This window comes from Tachypleus tridentatus, chromosome 7 (assembly GCF_004210375.1).
Source record: "Tachypleus tridentatus isolate NWPU-2018 chromosome 7, ASM421037v1, whole genome shotgun sequence".
Taxonomy (NCBI): Eukaryota; Metazoa; Arthropoda; class Merostomata; order Xiphosura; family Limulidae; genus Tachypleus; species Tachypleus tridentatus.
The window spans coordinates 109,566,445-109,587,065 of NC_134831.1; the positions used below are offsets into that span (position 1 = coordinate 109,566,445).

General features: G+C 33.8%; 1 protein-coding gene across 1 annotated transcript in view; it reads right to left on the reverse strand.

Moving 5' to 3' along the window:
• Window positions 1-4,102: 4,102 nt before the first annotated feature.
• LOC143256386 (uncharacterized) overlaps window positions 4,103-20,621 on the reverse strand; it is a 43,916-nt gene continuing 27,397 nt past the window's right edge. Inside the window, exons 2-3 of the mRNA XM_076513566.1 lie at window positions 12,194-13,257; window positions 4,103-11,388 (exon numbers count right to left, since the gene is read on the reverse strand). Coding sequence (XP_076369681.1) covers window positions 10,210-11,388; window positions 12,194-13,257 — 2,243 coding nt within the window. The 3' untranslated portion in view covers window positions 4,103-10,209. The remainder of the gene's footprint in view (window positions 11,389-12,193; window positions 13,258-20,621) is intronic.

A 20,621-nucleotide genomic window follows, 5' to 3' on the forward strand; every position in this document is an offset into this window, starting at 1 on the left:
TTTGAATAGATATAACGAACACATTTCCCTCGTGTCTTGTTAATACTCTGTATTTTTGAATAGATGTAACGAACACATTTCCCTCGTGTCTTGTTAATACTCTGTATTTTTTAAGTTTTTAGTTATTTGTTCGTGATTTCTGCATTTTACTGCCGTCTCTCTTTTCTGAGTAATTGATTTAGTATACGAAGAAACACGCGCCATGGTGTTTTTTATCTTTGACTCTTCAGGTAGTGACCCGTGACTGACCACACATGGAAAATGTTACAGTATCAACACGAAAACAAGCTTCATTGGCTTTAATAACTTTTTAGTACTAAAACGGTAAGTCTAAAATTAGAGGTGAGATGCTAATAATTGGCAAATTACAGATAGCCCATATTATATATTTTTGTTTAGCAACAAATGAACAAACTACCAATAAACAAACAGCACCAGTTCTAACAGGATTTTAGTACCAATAAATAAACCTTACCAGTTTTAATAGACTGTTTAGTACCAATAAACAAACTTCTTGTATAATAATTGACTTTTTAGCACAAACTGATGTTTCAGTTCTGTTCAGAAAGTGTACCAATGACATATTTATATAAAAGATAATGTGATGTCTGTATTTACAAAAGTTCTATTGGTTTTTTTTTTAATGTTGAACTCTTGCTGGAATCTATCCACATTGAACTTTCTTCCTATTTAATATACAGAAATGAAGACGAGAACAGCACCATAATGTTAATCAGACAGTAAATACAGTCACTGGTCAAGCTGTGTTCATAAGAACTTATCAAGTCTAAATCTTTCATCTGTTCATTGTTTACGTTCACTCACCTATATCAGCCGCCAGTCTAGCTTTGTTAATGAGAATTGATTCAACCTAAAACATAACAGAATTTATATCAGTTCTGGATTAGTAGAACTAATGTCACAAATCCACAAAGTGGTACCAGAGGGGCAGAAGATGTCATGCACCCTTTGGCAGCAAGCAACTTCCATCTATCAAGTGCCATGGTGGCCTAGTAACATACCACTAGCAATAACCTTTCTGTTTGGCATTAAAACTGTAATCATAATATTAAACTAAGGTAACAAGTTGTCACTAAAACCATAATTGACCCGGCATGGCCAGGTGGTTAAGACACTCGACTCGTAAGCCGAGGGGCGCGGGTTCGAATCTCCGTCACACCAAACACGATCGCTCTTTTAGCCATGGGTGCGTTATAATGTGACGGTCAATCCCACTACTTGTTAGTAAAAGGGTAGCCCAAGAGTTGGCGGTGTGTGGTAATGATTACACCGCAAAATTAGGGATGGCTAGCGCAGATAGTCCTAGTGTAGCTTTGCGCAAAATTGAAAACAAATAAACCATAATTAGAATATTAACCTAAGGCAACAAGTTCTCACTAAAGCTGTAACCGGAACATTAAGACAACACGTTGTCACTAAAACTATAATCATAACATTAAATTAAGACAACGAGTTTTCAATCATTGAAACAGAAAAGCATAAATAAAGTTAGACAACGTTAATCGTTCCTTTATAATTTGTCGTCTCGTATTCACCTGGTTTCGTTTTATGTTTCATGTGCTGTGGGCTTCATGTGTTCCGCACTCTAGCGTTAGTTAGAGTAATTATGTATACGCTTCAGTAGAAATACTTTCGTTTTACGACCCACTTTACATTAACAACTGTATCAAAGGGCGGAAGTTGAAGTTTCCTGCCATCTGGTATCTTAAAACACTATAATTTTAATAAGATAAATAAACAATAATCTGTGAGAACGATTTTTATCTCTATTCAAGAAGCCCCTCGCTAGTTTCTCTTATTATAAATCAAGGACTTTAAGACGAGAGAAATTTATCATCCTAAATTGTTTTAGTTTTTCTTCATGTGGAAAAGAAACTAAAGATTAATCTCTCAGTTCTTGGGTAACTCTGAAATATCGGTTAAAACATTGTATTCTCTCGTTTTGTTACGAAGTTACGTTGTTTTTAATAACTTCTCTTCTGTAACCTAAATAAACTTGATATGTTATATTTTAGAAATTTATACAATGAGTTTATCATTTGACTATCGGCTTGTTGGAGTGACGTGTATACACCACACGTTCTGTAGTGTCTCGAGGCTAAAATTTGTTACAGTATATTACTGTTTGTCGTGGGGAATTTCTAGTAAACAGCATTGTTACGCTGTGGAAAATATGAACCTATACCAGTCACGAAAATCCGTTTACTGCTGCCCTACTTAAAGCTTGAAACTTAGACTGAATAATTAGCATAAAAACAACATATACCCACATATATACTGATGAAGTTTCTTTAAAAACATTAGAAGACAACTGATTAAGTTCCACTGGATATACAATTAATTATCTTTCTTGTCCAAGTTGTTTCCATAGGTCTCAACAGTTCGTGTTGTATAAGTTATCACGTCCTAACTCAACTCTCAACGCCTTATTTATCTCGAGTACTTCAGCCTAATAAAACGTTAAATGTGACTGCTGTTGTAAATGATTATTCTTATTATGTTTTCGAGATGTGGATATATACTTATCTCTTTCATGTGTCTACACATTTACGAATGCGAATGTTTTAGTTCTATTTGTGTTGTTTCATATACTTCTGTATACTTTCTGTTATGTGAAGATGGACGTTATGTTTGTATGAATCTTTATGTTCATATACATGACTACATTATATCTGTACTAATCTTTATGTTCATATCCATGACTACATTATATCTATACTAATCTTTATGTTCATATCCATGACTACATTATATCTATACTAATCTTTATGTTCATATACATGACCAAGTTATATCTATACTAATCTTTATGTTCATATACATGACTACATTATATCTATACTAATCTTTATGTTCATATACATGACCAAGTTATATCTATACTAATCTTTATGTTCATATACATGACCAAGTTATATCTATACTAATCTATATGTTCATATCCATGACCAAGTTATATCTATACTAATCTTTATGTTCATATCCATGACCAAGTTATATCTGTACGAATCTTTATGTTCATATCCATGATCAAGTTATATCTATACAAATCTTTATGTTCATATCCATGACTACATTATATCTATACTAATCTTTATGTTCATATCCATGATCAAGTTATATCTGTGACCAAGTTATATCTATACTAATCTTTATGTTCATCTTTATGTTCATATCCATGATCAAGTTATATCTATTCTAATCTTTATGTTCATATCCATGACTACATTATATCTGTACGAATCTTTATGTTCATATCCATGATCAAGTTATATCTATACAAATCTTTATGTTCATATCCATGACTACATTATATCTGTACGAATCTTTATGTTCATATCCATGACCAAGTTATATCTGTACAAATCTTTATGTTCATATCCATGACCAAGTTATATCTATACTAATCTTTATGTTTATATCCATGACCAAGTTATATCTATACTAATCTTTATGTTTATATCCATGACCAAGTTATATCTATTCTAATCTTTATGTTCATATCCATGACTACATTACATCTGTACGAATCTTTATGTTCATATCCATGACCAAGTTATATCTATTCTAATCTTTATGTTCATATCCATGACTACATTACATCTGTACGAATCTTTATGTTCATATCCATGACCAAGTTATATCTATACTAATCTTTATGTTCATATCCATGACCAAGTTATGTCTATACTAATCTTTATGTTCATATCCATGACCAAGTTATATCTATACTAATCTTTATGTTTATATCCATGACCAAGTTATATCTATTCTAATCTTTATGTTCATATCCATGACTACATTACATCTGTACGAATCTTTATGTTCATATCCATGACCAAGTTATATCTATTCTAATCTTTATATTCATATCCATGACTACATTACATCTGTACGAATCTTTATGTTCATATCCATGACCAAGTTATATCTATACTAATCTTTATGTTCATATCCATGACCAAGTTATGTCTATACTAATCTTTATGTTCATATCCATGATCAAGTTATACCTATAAAAATATTCATGTTTATATCCATGACCAAGTTATATCTAATGTATTTTTATGTTTAATCTATGACTACAAGCTGTCATGTTTTTAAGTTGCCATGCTAAAATGAATTTCATTTTATTTTAAAGGAAAAAATTCACAACCATGGCCTGTTGGAGGTAAACAAACTGTTATTAATTATTTTTGTTTATTTCTTTGGTGTTGTGTGACGTTTACATCTATGTTCATATGTAGGCCTCTTTCTTTGATATTGCGAAAATACGTTTACACACGTATTCATATGTAAGCTTCTTACTTTGATATTGTATACATCGTGATGTTTACATCTGCATTCATATGTAGGTTTCTTCTTCTGGCGCACTATGTGTTTAATCCTTGTATACTTTATGACATATCAGATTTCTTTGTGATAGGTATGTAGAAATAGGTAATTTGAAACCGTCGTATTCATAATCTAAATGTATAACAGAAAGCTGAAAGATACGAGTGGTGTGATTTGGTCATGACAGTAATGTGATACAGGTTTTTTACAATTAAATCTACAGAAAATAGCTATTGTAAAGATGCACAGTTGTCGTAAAGAGCTAGAAGGAACATGTTGACTTAAACTGAAACTTAAAAGTCGTTTTGATATAACATACGAAGTCCATGTTTATACATATATACTTTTCTTCAGTTGTATATTGTTACTTAAAATATACAGTAATGAGAGTGTATATTATATTTGTGTGAATGTTTCTTTTTATATAAGATTTTGTTTTAGAGAACACAATGATTAGATGTAACATAAAACACTTTATTATAAATGTATATATTACACCAACTTAATCGTAACAATCAATATGTTAGATACATTGGCTGCCTTTACTGATGTTTAGATTGTCAGACGTTTGAGTAACATAGACACGTGTGAAAAGTGAATTGTTAGAGGTTTCGGTAACATACACACGTACAAACGTGTGTGAAAAGTTAACAAATTTCCGATAGAAGTTAATGAACACATGTAAACTTCAGAAGACCTGCTTTGTTCCTTACATGTAAGAACAAGTTTGGTTCCAATGTCGTTTAATAAACCATTCTTTCCTAGTTTACCAAGAGAATGTATGCTCTTCTATCGACTAACGATCTCTGTAGTTTACATAATGTACCTAGTGTGTGTGAAGTTCAATAATTTGTTCTCTATTCCTATACAACAAGAAATAACCTATAAACTAAAACTGCCATCTTTGGTTACACATCAAGATGGGGACCCGGGTAGAACTCAGAAAACAACATAAAACCCGACAACAAGGTAAACATAATAAACAGGACAGCAGTGTTAATAATTTATGTATACTGTATCGTACAGTTTTAATATTGATATATCATCAAATACAGAATAACATGACAAGAACTGAGACAATGTTCATAATTTAGATTTTTACTGTATCATAGAGTTTTAATATTGATATCTGAACAAATACAGAACAACAGGAGAAGAACTGTAACAATGTTGATAATTTAGATTTTTACTGTATCGTAGAGTTTTAATATTGATATCTGAACAAATACAGAACAACAGGAGAAGAACTGTAACAATGTTGATAATTTATATTTTTACTGTATCGTAGAGTTTTAATATTGATATCTGAACAAATACAGAACAACAGGAGAAGAACTGTAACAATGTTGATAATTTAATTTTTACTGTATCATAGAGTTTTAATATTGATATCTGAACAAATACAGAACAACAGGAGAAGAACTGTAACAATGTTGATAATTTAATTTTTACTGTATCATAGAGTTTTAATATTGATATCTGAACAAATACAGAACAACAGGAGAACAAGTGTAACAATGTTGATACTTTAGATTTTTACTGTACCATAGAGTTTTAATATTGATATCTGAACAAATACAGAACAACAGGAGAAGAACTGTAACAATGTTCATAATTTAGATTTTTACTGTATCGTAGAGTTTTAATATTGATATCTGAACAAATACAGAACAACAGGAGAACAAGTGTAACAATGTTGATAATTTAATTTTTACTGTATCATAGAGTTTTAATATTGATATCTGAACAAATACAGAACAACAGGAGAACAAGTGTAACAATGTTGATACTTTAGATTTTTACTGTACCATAGAGTTTTAATATTGATATCTGAACAAATACAGAACAACAGGAGAAGAACTGTAACAATGTTCATAATTTAGATTTTTACTGTATCATAGAGTTTTAATATTGATATCTGAACAATTACAGAACAACAGGAGAAGAACTGTAACAATGTTGATAATTTAATTTTTACTGTATCATAGAGTTTTATTATTGATATCTGAACAAATACAGAACAACAGGAGAACAAGTGTAACAATGTTGATAATTTAGATTTTTACTGTATCATACAGTTTTAATATTGATATCTGAACAAATACAGAACAACAGGAGAAGAACTGTAACAATGTTGATAATTTATATTTTTACTGTATCGTAGAGTTTTAATATTGATATCTGAACAAATACAGAACAACAGGAGAAGAACTGTAACAATGTTGATAATTTAGATTTTTACTGTATCATAGTTTTAATATTGATATCTGAACAAATACAGAACAACAGGAGAAGAACTGTAACAATGTTGATAATTTAATTTTTACTGTATCATAGTTTTAATATTGATATCTGAACAAATACAGAACAACAGAAGAAGAACTGTAACAATGTTGATAATTTAGATTTTTACTGTATTGTAGAGTTTTAATATTGATATCTGAACAAATACAGAACAGGAGAACAAGTGTAACAATGTTGATAATTTAATTTTTACTGTATCATAGAGTTTTAATATTGATATCTGAACAAATACAGAACAACAGGACAACAACTGTAACAATGTTGATAATTTACATTTTTACTGTACCATAGAGTTTTAATATTGATATCTGAACAAATACAGAACAACAGGAGAACAAGTGTAACAATGTTAATAATTTAGATTTTTACTGTACCATAGAGTTTTAATATTGATATCTGAACACACAAAAAATAACAGGACAACAACTGTAACAATGTTGATAATTTACATTTTTACTGTATCGTAGAGGTTCATGATTCATATCTGACCACACAAAGAATAACAGGACAACAACTGTAACAATGTTGATAATTTACATGTAATGTACCATAGAGTTTTAACATGTATATCTCAACAAATACAAAATAATAAGACATCAACTGTGGCAAATTTGATAATTTACATTTGTTGTATCTTAGAGTTTTAATATTGTTATCTCAACAAACACAGAATAACAGGACAACAACTGTAATAATGTTAATTTGCTTGTTTAAAGATTCATTGTTTAAATAAAGGTTACTTAGTGATTGTGTTTCAGCTTCCTTCATTTTAATACTAGAAAACTTACACAATATTGTTTTAAAGTGAGATAATGTTTGTCTCTTCTCTTAATAATAGTTTTATAGCAATATTCCTTCTGTAGTTTTATAGCAACATTCCTTCTGTAGTTTTATAGCAATATTTCTTTTGTAGTTTTATAGCTATATTCCTTCTGTAGTTTTATAGCAATATTCCTTCTGTAGTTTTACGTTTTCCCGTTATGGGTATCTTGTTTCTGATATACTTCCTTCTTGTTATTGCATATTAATGAACAAATAATGGTTTAATTGTTTAAAACACAAAACACGTATTTCTTAAGAGTGACCCTATGTGGGACATCGGTGTCCTTACAACGCTAGAAAATGGATTTCCATAACGGTGGTAGCTTTGTGCTTAACTACAAACAAAGATATCTAAGGGGACTTTTTATTGGGAAATTGGCACAGAAAAACGAAAAGAAAGTAGTGACAATATAAACATTTCAGTTACAGATAACATAATTGATATTATGTGGGAAATAAGTGATATATTACAAAATTCGACACTGTTTCTCAGTTCCACGCGTCTAAGCCTAGATACAAAGACGTCTACGATTGGGTGGATTCCTTACATTAACAATACACGTAATTGTTCATGCTTATTTATTTCGAATGTTTCGTTCCCGGAAGGTAAATAGGACAGAGAATGTATCCCTGTTCACTTCTCACGGAATGTCTGGGAGCACGTGTTGTTTCTAACACGTCATTCAAAGTTCACGAGAGTAGAAAGTTCAAACGACCTGTTCTAATTATACTTGCCAATGGCGAAACATTTGTGATCAACAAATTAAAACAGCGTATGGCATACTACCGGCTAATTGTTAGGTTATTACAATAATATCGTATGACATACTTCCGGTTAACTGTTAGTTCACTACACTACTATAGTATGACGTACTTCCGATTCGTTGCTAAGTAATTTCAGCTCAGTACTTTACTAAAGTACTACCTCCATTTAACTGTAAGGGTAGTTCGGTCAGAACTTTACTATAATATGACCTTCTATATACTTCCTCATGTAAAGCCACGTTTCTATATTAAAATAATATGTAATAAACAAACAGTTGTCACTTGAAGCCACGTTATTCTGTTAAAATAGCATGTAATAAACGAACAGTTTTCACTTGAAGCCACGTTCCTATATTAAAGTAATATGTAATAAAACACGGTTCTCACTTGAAGCCACGTTTCTATATTAAAGTAATATGTAATAAAACACGGTTCTCACTTGAAGCCACGTTTCTATATTAAAGTAATATGTAATAAAACACGGTTCTTACTTGAAGCCACGTTTCTATATTAAAATAATATGTAATAAAACACGGTTCTCACTTGAAGCCACGTTTCTATATTAAAAGTAATATGTAATAAAACACGGTTCTCACTTGAAGCCACGTTTCTATATTAAAGTAATATGTAATAAAACACGGTTCTCACTTGAAGCCACGTTTCTATATTAAAGTAATATGTAATAAAACACGGTTCTCATTTGAAGCCACGTTTCTATATTAAAGTAATATGTAATAAAACACGGTTCTCACTTGAAGCCACGTTTCTATATTAAAATAATATGTAATAAAACACGGTTCTCACTTGAAGCCACGTTTCTATATTAAAATAATATGTAATAAAACACGGTTCTCACTTGAAGCCACGTTTCTATATTAAAATAATATGTAATAAAACACGGTTCTCACTTGAAGCCACGTTTCTATATTAAAATAATATGTAATAAAACACGGTTTTCACTTGAAGCCACGTTTCTATATTAAAGTAATATGTAATAAAACACGGTTTTCACTTGAAGCCACGTTTCTATATTAAAATAATATGTAATAAAACACGGTTCTCACTTGAAGCCACGTTTCTATATTAAAGTAATATGTAATAAAACACGGTTCTCACTTGAAGCCACGTTTCTATATTAAAGTAATATGTAATAAAACACGGTTCTCACTTGAAGCCACGTTTCTATATTAAAGTAATATGTAATAAAACACGATTCTCACTTGAAGCCACGTTTCTATATTAAAGTAATATGTAATAAAACACGATTCTCACTTGAAGCCACGTTTCTATATTAAAGTAATATGTAATAAAACACGATTCTCACTTGAAGCCACGTTTCTATATTAAAGTAATATGTAATAAAACACGGTTCTCACTTGAAGCCACGTTTCTATATTAAAGTAATATGTAATAAAACACGGTTCTCACTTGAAGCCACGTTTCTATATTAAAGTAATATGTAATAAAACACGATTCTCACTTGAAGCCACGTTTCTATATTAAAATGACATCTAATAAATGAAAAAGTTCTCATGTAAAGACGTGACTAATATCTAAAGTCATCATAATGTTATCTCGTCCAGCAAGTGACCCCAGTTCTTTGAGTTTCGTGCTAATCGCCTTTCTATCAATGAATGCGTTGTTCACTTCATCATAGAAAACAACGTTAATATCGAAAGAAATGGATTGGCCACTTATGTCCCAACTGGCATATTTCGATCAAAACTTGGCTTAGTCAAATCACAAACCAATACAGTTTCATAGTCTCCAAAGCGTGCTTCTTGTCATGTTAAATAGTCTTGTATTGCCCCGAAAATTACTTGTTCCTGAGAAGTTTTGATTTAAATTCAAACATATGGTGTTTTTAACCATAGAAAGGAACACTGCCAGCTGCAAACATTGAAACTTATAATGTACTATAGATGGTCACTGTGGTTGGATGGAAACTAGTGCTCGTCGTTTTTAACCATAGAAAGGAACACTGCCAGCTGCAGACATTGACACTTGTATTGTACTATAGGTGGTCACTGTGGTTGGATGGAAACTAGTGCTCGTCACTGTTCGATACTTGGTGCTGAACGCGTTGTAGATAAGCGTATAAACACGAGTTTTAGTGCTGGTGGCCGTAGTGACAGTGGTGTAAGTTGAGGTTATGGTGCTGAACCGTGGTGGTAGAGACGGCTGTAGCTGTGACCCAAACAGCTGTTGGAATTGCTGCTGTTGCTGAAACGGTTGAGTGTTGACCATTGGCCGGACAGTAGTGAATACAGAGATAAGTGTTCGTTCCGTGGTCGATAGAGGTTCTGAGAGTGTCCTAAGCCTTATAGCTCGTCCATCATAAATACTCACAACCTTGGTGTTATAAACAGTTTCAGCAGTGACGTAAGAAGACGTTTTAGTGATGGTCGAAAAGTGGGTCACTTGTTGGTTCAGTTGTTGTAGTCCCAAATATAAAGCAGCTAAAGGATTTCGGGATAAGGCTGCCCCTAATGAAAGCAAGGGATTGCCCAGATTCAATGGAGAGTCATCTATTCCTGGAACCCGGGGAAGGGAGGTTTGGACAAGATGTTGTTGTGGTGATGGTGGAATAGGAAAGATCCCCGGTAAAAGAGTGGACTGCAGGCTAAATCCAATTTCATCTGGAATTTCAAAGTCTGAATCGTCTTCCAATAAAAGATTGGCTGGAGGCATCGTTTTGTAGGCAGTAATGATCTTCCGAATAACAAAGCTTTCAGTTACAGTATGGACCCTCGTGGACTTTCCATCAAATACAGGAATGAGGGATGTCCGCGAAGTGTGTCGTATCGTAGAGTACGTCCGTGATATTACGGTAAGAGACGGACTGTCACGAATCAGTAGATTGTTTCTGTCACCGATATCGTTAATGCTCTCGAACAAACCATTGGACAAAACTTCCGTAGGTTCCAAAGTCCGAGGGACTGTCGTGGTGATGGTTAATGTCCGGACGGATTTCCGGCGACCCACGTGTAACGTCACCTCACTAGTAAGAGTTGTCCGTTCATATATAACTCGATCAGGTTCAACAGAATCTGTATGGTCTTCTTCTAGAAATAATGTTTCCTCTTCTATTTCCTTTTCTGGGCTCGCTGATAGCTTCACTTTGAAACGGTTTAACCGAACCTAAAAAATAAAACAATTCCACATAACAAACATTATCAATCTGTAAGAACCAACTCTACATAACAAACGTTGTCAATCTGCAAGAAACAACTCTACATAACAAACGTTGTCAATCTGTAAGAACCAACTCCACATAACAAACGTTGTCAATCTGTAAGAACCAACTCTACATAACAAACGTTGTCAATCTGTAAGAACCAACTCCACATAACGAACGTTGTCAATCTGTAAGAACCAACTCTACATAACAAACGTTGTCAATCTGTAAGAACCAACTCTACATAACAAACGTTGTCAATCTGTAAGAACCAACTCCACATAACAAACATTGTAAATCTGTAAGAATCAACTCAACATAACAAACGTTGTCAATCAGTAAGAACCAACTCCACATAACAAACATTGTAAATCTGTAAGAATCAACTCCACATAACAAACACTGTAAATCTGTAAGAACCAAATCCACTGTACATAAACATTATTCATATGTAAACGTTAATTCCACAAGCACTTGGTCTATCACTAGATGAAACTTTTTAGTCGTTATCGTTAGAGGCAAGCTATCAGTGTTTTGAAAGGGAATTGAGTTTCTTAATTAAGTTCGATCAGAACACTATTATACAATTTCCAAAAAAAACAACATATACATCTATACAAACTTGTAAAAACGTGACATTTCAATGACTTATGATCTTTATTTTTAATTCTGTATACTTCAGCCAAGTAATCGATTCTTGCCGTCTGCAGAGGTGTCCAGACCTCACAAGTACACAATATATAAGTGCACTGTGGTCAATATACTCACCGTGTTTGTGTTCCTCCGCCTGGGGGTGTATTGAAACCGGGATGACGGTCTTCTGTGGTGTCTACGCATAAAGACTGTGTTCTCGTCTTCGGACGAGCTAGAACTAGATTGTCGTGGACGAGTGGCTAAGGTCACCATAGTACTGGAATGGACAGTGTCCAGAGATTGTGTTGGTCGGTTCAATCGATGTGGAAACAGTTCAGGGGGTTTAAATGACGACTGGAGAACCGTGTTACTGGAAATACTGTCATCGGCCTTAGGTTCCAAGCCCTCGAGCTTCTCATCCAAGGGAACCAAAGCTCTACCCGGATGAACAATTTGTTTGAATGTCTTTCGATCCCGCGATGAAGGATGGAACATGTCGTCCTTACTGCTTGAGACAGAGATGGTACTTGTTGTAGCTTGTGGAGCGGCAGGAGTTGGAGAAGGTTGGAACTGTCCATCCACAGAAGAACTTGAAGCAGCAAAGATGATCCGTGAAGTGCTCTGGAGGATCTGGGCATACTTTCCGTCGATGTAAGTTCCAATAACACTGGTTTCGTGGACGGTCGTGATTCCGTCCTCTACCAGGGTTCCCCCCAAAATAGTAACTAAACCTGTCGGATACAGGGGCTGAGCAGGCAGTGCCCTACTAGGAGCAGTCGGGGAACCTCTGGACGGCTGCACTAACGACAGGGGTTTGGAGGATGAACGAGACAGCGGAGACTGTGTTCTTGCCGGATACAAGTTACGTGAAGTTGGAATTACATTATTTAGAACCTCTTGATGATAATGTTCCTTCGTTGACCGATGAAGCTTCGAACTCTGGGTAAAGGCTACATTTGGAACCTTCGTGTTATCAACAACAGGGACTCGCGTTTTAACGAGTGAGGGTTTTGGACTTTCAGTCTTTCCACCATTAGCTGGTGTGAAAACAATGACAGTATTATCTATAGTTGTCCGAAAGTTGAGGAAACCACGAACTGTCACTGTCGGTAAGACTCTTCTTACCTCCACAACCGACAAGTCACCCCCTGCTCCCCTGTACACAGGGGCGGCCGCATCCTCGCTCCGAACAGGCAGGCCTATGGAGAAGAAAACATTAAATGAGTTTATTTAAAGTTTATAAGAACGGACTAGATTAGACATGGTGGTTTCCCAAGATACTTCATGTCTAATTAAAAAGAGCTTATAGCTACATTTATAACTAATAACTGTCTAAAATAAAATTTAACTGATAGTCAAATCCACTCTCTATTCAACACACACTCCAGTATCGATCCAGGTTAAAAATAAATTCCAGTTACTATTACGTCGACACTTGTACACGACCTACTCGATTTATCCTTGAGAGATATTTAATAAATTCTCCATGAGTTTTTTCTTCACGAGTGCTGATTTTCATAAATCATTTGTTGAAAATATTTGCACTCGTGTTTTGATTAGTGTGGTGTCCTCACGTGTGTTTTGTTTGTGTTGTGTGGTGTACTTGTGTTTGTGACGTTCTGAAGATAGGTTTAGAAAAATACGGTCACGCAACCTGGGATTTTTAATTATAATTTTAGTTTATTTTTGGGTGAATTGTTAATAAATATGTTTATTGAACAGGAATATATCTAACAATGTCCATACTTGCGATTTCGAACACAGAAACAACCAGAGATAACGGTAAGAATAAGGAAGTGATAAATAGGATTTACTGTTAGGTATTTTAAAAGTCGTCCCCAGCGGTAGGTCTACGGATTTACAATGCTAAAATCAGGGGTTCAATTCCCCTCGGTGGGCTCAGCAGATAGCCCGATGTGGCTATAAGAAAACACACACACACATTTTCTATAATGCAATCATTTGAACAACACGAGTGACTGTTAACGCAGGTGCTAATTAATCTTCTATATCTCTGTGACTTTTGAAACATATGGTATTTATATTCCATTTGAAACATTTAGGGTTAATAAGATAGCTTTTTATGTATATTATGTATCACACAGGTATAATGTGCGTCATTTAGATTTAAAGATAGCTTTAAATTCATGTTTTATATATTACAGACATTTAGTAGGTGTTATTTTCACCCGTTGATACCCAGCACAAAGAGACTGGAAGTAAACACTGTCAAACATATAGGTCATTCCAGTCTTCTAAACCATCTGTTGATTACTGTGAAAAATGTAACACTAACCAACCATTCATTCCCTTTAGGTGAGGTGAATGGACGAATAGACAAATGACCTGCGCAGCGTTACCCTCGGGCATCGTGACTGGATTAAAGGAGTGAAAGTGAAACCACAGTCCGCTGTTCAAACACTTGAATGTCAACTAAAACGCCAGAGGGAGTGCCACAGATATTTGCGTCCCCTGTGAACTGGATGAAGTATTGATAACAACCTGGCTGACTTACCAGGAGAGGCAGTTCTGGCTGACATACTAGAAGAGGCAGTTCTGGCTGACCTACGTATACACTAGTGGTCAGAGTAGGTTCTTATTTCTAATAACGTTATATCAACGTGCTTACTATTTAAAATGTTTGGTTTATTCATTGAGCAAATTCACCTTTTAAACAGGTACATATCTGTTTACCAAACAGTTAATAGGTGTGGCTGTTGTTGTATATAGTGTAAGGTCACACAATGGGAAATGTGTACTCTGTTCATAACGATGATTTGAACCCTCTATTTTAGCATTGTAAGTCTGTTTGTTTGTTTTGAATTTCGCGCAAAGCTACTCGAGGGCTATCTGCGCTAGCCGTCCCTAATTTATCAGTGTAAGACTAGAGGGAAGGCAGCTAGCCATCACCACCCACCGCCAACTCTTGGGCTACTCTTTTACCAACGAATAGTGGGATTAGCCGTATCATTATAAAGCTCTCACAGCTGAAAGGGCTAGCATGTTTCTTGTGACAGGACTTCGAACCCGCGACCCTCGGATTACGAGTCGAATGCCTTAACCACCTGGCCATGCCGGACCTGTAAGTCTGTAAACTCATTGGTGAATCACTCGCGGACCGCTAGGTGTTGCACATGAATCGTGTCTCAATGTAAACACCAACTGCAAAAAACAACGCACGATTTAAATCTGAGTTTTCAAATAAACGTTTTACAAAATATCACGGACAGTGTAGTTTATCTGTGTTAAATATATTGTGTCTTCCACTCAGGTTTGACATAAAAATCTGAAATAAAAATGGTCACAGTTTTATCAGGATACATTTGATGCTTTAAAGAATCTACGAAAGTTTAAATAAAAACTGTCACAGTTCTAGCAGGATGTATTTAGTTTAGTGTTTTCAACAATATTTGAGTACATAAAACACATTTTCTTAAAGTAAATTTTTGAAAAGCTGTTCACTGGTTTCAAAATTTTAGCTCGTCTCTCTATACACTTGTTTTCATTATAGACCAGATACGAACCAAATATTCAATGGTTGTTGTTTATCTTCTAACTCGGCGGTAAATTATTATTCTTTGATAAACGGTTCTAACGAAACACGATCAAACTCTCACGTGCGATTTATTACAGAAGAATGAACATTTCTGCCCCGCAATATATGTAGAACAGTATGTTAACATCAATAACAAAACTTTAACATGAATATTTTATGTAGATAAGTCGTTATCATCAACATATATTTAAATATATTTTATGGAGAGAAGTATGTTAACATAAAAAAAACTAACAAAAATATGTTATATAGTTCGGTTTGCTCTGAATCTCGCGCAAAGCTAAGTATAACAATATGTTAATATTTACAAAAAACTTTGGCAAAAATATTTTCCTATACTGGAAATGATAACTTACAGGGGAATGAATGAACTGGTATTATATCAACTCGTAACCGGAATAAAAACAAACGATACAACTCTGAAAGAGGGACAAGGAAGTTGGTTTTATTACGTCATGCTCGCGCTTTTTTTCAGACTTTACTAACTTATAGGTTAGGTCTAAATATTTTGGTCAATAGCACATGGATAAAAAAAAAACATCTAAAAACTTATGGGAAACATATAGAACGAGAAATTTCATAATTCGTGATTTTAATGACAAAAACCTATTTTAAAATTCTCATCAACTTACTAAAAGATAACTGAGTCCTAATGGTAACACCATCACAAAGTGAAAAACGAATATAAGGTAGAAAACATTACAGAAGTAGAAGTAACAAGAGTGTATGAAACTCCTTTCTAGCTTCAGTAATACTGACAACTTTATCTGTGTGTTTATTGACATCTTGTTAACACTTTATCTGTGTGTTTATAGACATCTTGTTAACACTTTATCTGTGTGTTTATAGACATCTTGTTAACACTTTATCTGTGTGTTTATAGACATCTTGTTAACACTTTATCTGTGTGTTTATAGACATCTTGTTAACACTTTATCTGTGTGTTTATTGACATCTTGTTAACACTTTATCTGTGTGTTTATAGACATCTTGTTAACACTTTATCTGTGTGTTTATTGACATCTTGTTAACACTTTATCTGCCTCTTTATTCAAAACTTCTATTAAAGGTTATCATTTTTCTATGTTTTTGTTTCTGGAATGTTCGAGGAACAGAAATGTTTGCGTTCTGACTTTTCACCTCAAAACGAGGGGAATTCTGACTGGTCAAGCCGGAAGTACATAAAACTTTAGTTCAACCACAACTCACCATGAAGAGATATTATGAATACCACCACGCTATTGATCAATATATATATATCATACGTACTACCACAAATGACTGGAAAGCACTTATATTGTTATAAGTGTAAAAATAATAAAAGCATATATTATAACACCTGTAAGTGTAAATACGTTATCTGAAATACAAGAGGTGAACTGCTTCGTGTATATATAAGAACAAATTCATTATTTAATATACTTTAATAGGACTGGACATGACACAGGTCTCCTTCCACATATTGTTATACAAATCAAAGTACCGTCACATATATTTATTACTAGTTGTCCATTTAGTGGTGACTCAATATAAATGACATCAGATAAAGTACCAGATGCTAAAACTGGTTCTGACTTAATTTCTAACTATATCCGTTCAAATCAAGATAAAAGTAACAAAATAGCACTGGTTCTTGTTAAGACTCGGTCCGAGATATTTACTTAAACCAGTTTGCGTCAAAGTCAAGGTAACAGGACAAGCCAACTTCCGATTAGATTAGTGAACTTCTTTGTTTGTTTTGAATTTTGCGCAAAGCTACACGAGAAAAATCTGCGTAATCCGTCCCTAATTTGAAACAAATATACACAAATGCAAAATCAAAGAAGCCATACTTATACAGCAACTAAAACCAATATTAAACCAGTATAAAGGAACACCTTTACACCTATACTAATAAAAAAAATAACATCCACCTGCAACGCCCCCTACAATCCTATACCCCTTTTAAACTATCGTCCCTAAGACATGTGTCCGGCAACGGTCACTCGCAAGCTCTCTTTCTTAATCTGAAGATAACCTAGGAAGGTCGAAACGTTGTTCTATCCAAACACAAGCAACATCGTATAACCTGCGACATCTGTTGATTCATCGATCTGAAGCAAAAAAGTTGGACTCTCTTTATTAACCCCGTTAATCAACTTGATAACATGTCACTGACTCTTCGATAAACCGAGCTGTCAGAAAGGGAACAGAGTTAATGTTTTAAAGAAATTTCTCACCAATCATGAACATTACCAAATCATTTACCCATGCGTCGAAATCTTGAACGAAATAAAGCATGACGTCATGCGGGTGTATGACATCACACAGCTCACTAGTACCACGTTTGTCTAATTAAACTACAACAAATCAAACCTAACCTAACAATTACCAATTATAATTGTCATAAATATAATTATATTTCATATAAATGTACTTTGATATTCAAACAGCTGATACTGCATCTAACTAGATTACAATCTCAAACACTAGTTAAATACAGTATACTCTGTTATCATAAACACTAGTTAAATATACTATACTCTATCATCAACCATTAGTTAAATACAGTGTTCCCTATGGCCAAACACTACTTAAATACAATGTACTTTACAATCATAAACACAACTTAAATACAGTATACTCTGCTATCATAAACACTAGTTAAATATACTATACTCTATCATCAACCATTAGTTAAATACAGTGTTCCCTATGGCCAAACACTACTTAAATACAATGTACTTTACAATCATAAACACAACTTAAATACTTGTACTCTACCATCAAAAATACTAGTTAAATAAAGTGTACTCTATCGTCAAACACTACTTAAATACAGTGTACTCTCCCATCCTAAACACCAGTTACATACAGTGTACTCTACCATTCTAAACGCTAGTTAAATACAGTGTACTCTACCGTCATAAACACAAGATAAATACAGTGTACTTCACCGTCAAACACTGGTTAATTACAGGGTACTTTGCAGTCATAAAAACTATTTATATACGGAGAACTCTACCATCATAAATAATATTTAAATACAGTGTATTCTACCATCATAAAAACCAGGTAAATACAGTGTACTCTACCATCATAAAAACCAGGTAAATACAGTGTACTCTACCATCATAAAAACCAGGTAAATACAGTGTACTTTATCATAATAAAAACCAGGTAAATACAGTGTACTCTACTATCAAAAACGCCAGTTAAATACAGAGTATTCTTAAATCACAAACTATGTAATTAAAGTGTACACTGCCGTCATAAACACTACTTAAATACGGTGTACTCTACCATTCTAAATAATAGTTAAAAACAGTGTAAACTGTCGTTAAACACCAGTAAAAAACAGTGTACTCTACCATCGTCAATACTAGTTAAATAGTGTACTCTACCATCATAAATACTAGTTAAATACAGTGTACTCTGTCGTTAAACACTAGTTAAGTACAGTGTTCCCTAACGTCTAACACTAGCTAAATACAGTGTACTCTATCGTCAAAAATACTTAAATACAGTGTACTCTACCATCATAAACGTCAGTTAAATACAGTGTATTCTTAAATCACAAACTATGTAATTAAAGTGTACACTACCGTCATAAACACTAATTAAATACAATGTACTCTGTCGTCAAACACTACTTACGTATTGTGTACTCTACTATCATAAATAGTAGGTAAATACAGTGTACTCTATCGTCATAAACACTACTTAAATACAGTGTACTCTATCGTCAAACACTACTTAAATACAGTGTACTCTATCGTCAAACACTACTTGAATACAATGTACTCTGCCGTCAAAATATACTTAAATACAGTGTACTCTACCATCATAAATACTAGTTAAATATAGTGCACTCTGCAATCATAAACACTATTCAAATACATTGTACTCTACCGTCACAAGCACTGGTTAAAAAAGTGTACTCTCACGTCATAAATACTACTTAAATACACTGTACTCTACCATCATAAAAGTCAGTTTAATACTGTGTACTCTTAAATCACAAACTATGTAATTAAAGTGTACACCACCGTCATAAACACTACTTAAATACAGTGTGCTTTACCATCATAAATACAACTTAAATACAGTGTCATCTACCGTCATAAACAATACTTAAATACAGTGTACTCTGTCATCAAACACTACTTACGAATATTGTACTCTACCATCATAAATAGTAGGTAAATACAGTGTACTCTATCGTCATAAACACTCGGTAAATACAGTGTACTTTACTATCATAAATACTACTTTAATATAGTGTACTCTATCGTCTAACACTAAACCCTTGTGCAAATTAATTGAAACAAGACGGAAAAGTACGATTTTTTAAATTTTTTGCGTTTTATTTCTGAGAATCCAAAAATTACTCACAAATTAATACATGATATGATCCGCCTTTATTTTTCAGCAGATCATTAATCCACTTTGGCATCGAGTCCACGAGTTGACTGTAATCTTTACTAATTTTTGGATCGCGGTACCACACCTCAATTATGACTTCAATTAGCTTATCTTTCCTAGTACAGTCTTTTCCCTGAAGTCTTTCTTTACAAATCGCCCAAAGATTTTCAATAGGATTTAAGTCCAGAGAGTTTCCAGGCCAGTCCAGCACCTTTATTCGCGTTGTCGTCATAAAATTCTTCACAAGTTTCGATGTGTGGCACGGAGCCAGATCTTGTTGAAAAATGCCAGATCCATCTGGAAATCTCTTTTTCAATTCTGAAACGACTCTTCTCTGCATAACTTCGATGTACTCTAGTTTATCATACACACTTGTCTGATGTGTCCTCGCATCATACCTTCTACGATACCTCCAACGCCGTAGTAGCTGAAAAAGCCCCAAAACATCTTCTTCAAGGGATGTTTTACGAACTGATTGATGTGAGATTCTTGAAGTTTCTCACCTGGAGATCTGCGAACATGCAGACTTCTTTGACCCTGTACGAAGAAATGAGTCTCGTCACTAAATAACACCTTCCTCCATTGTTCTTGCGTCTAGTTCTT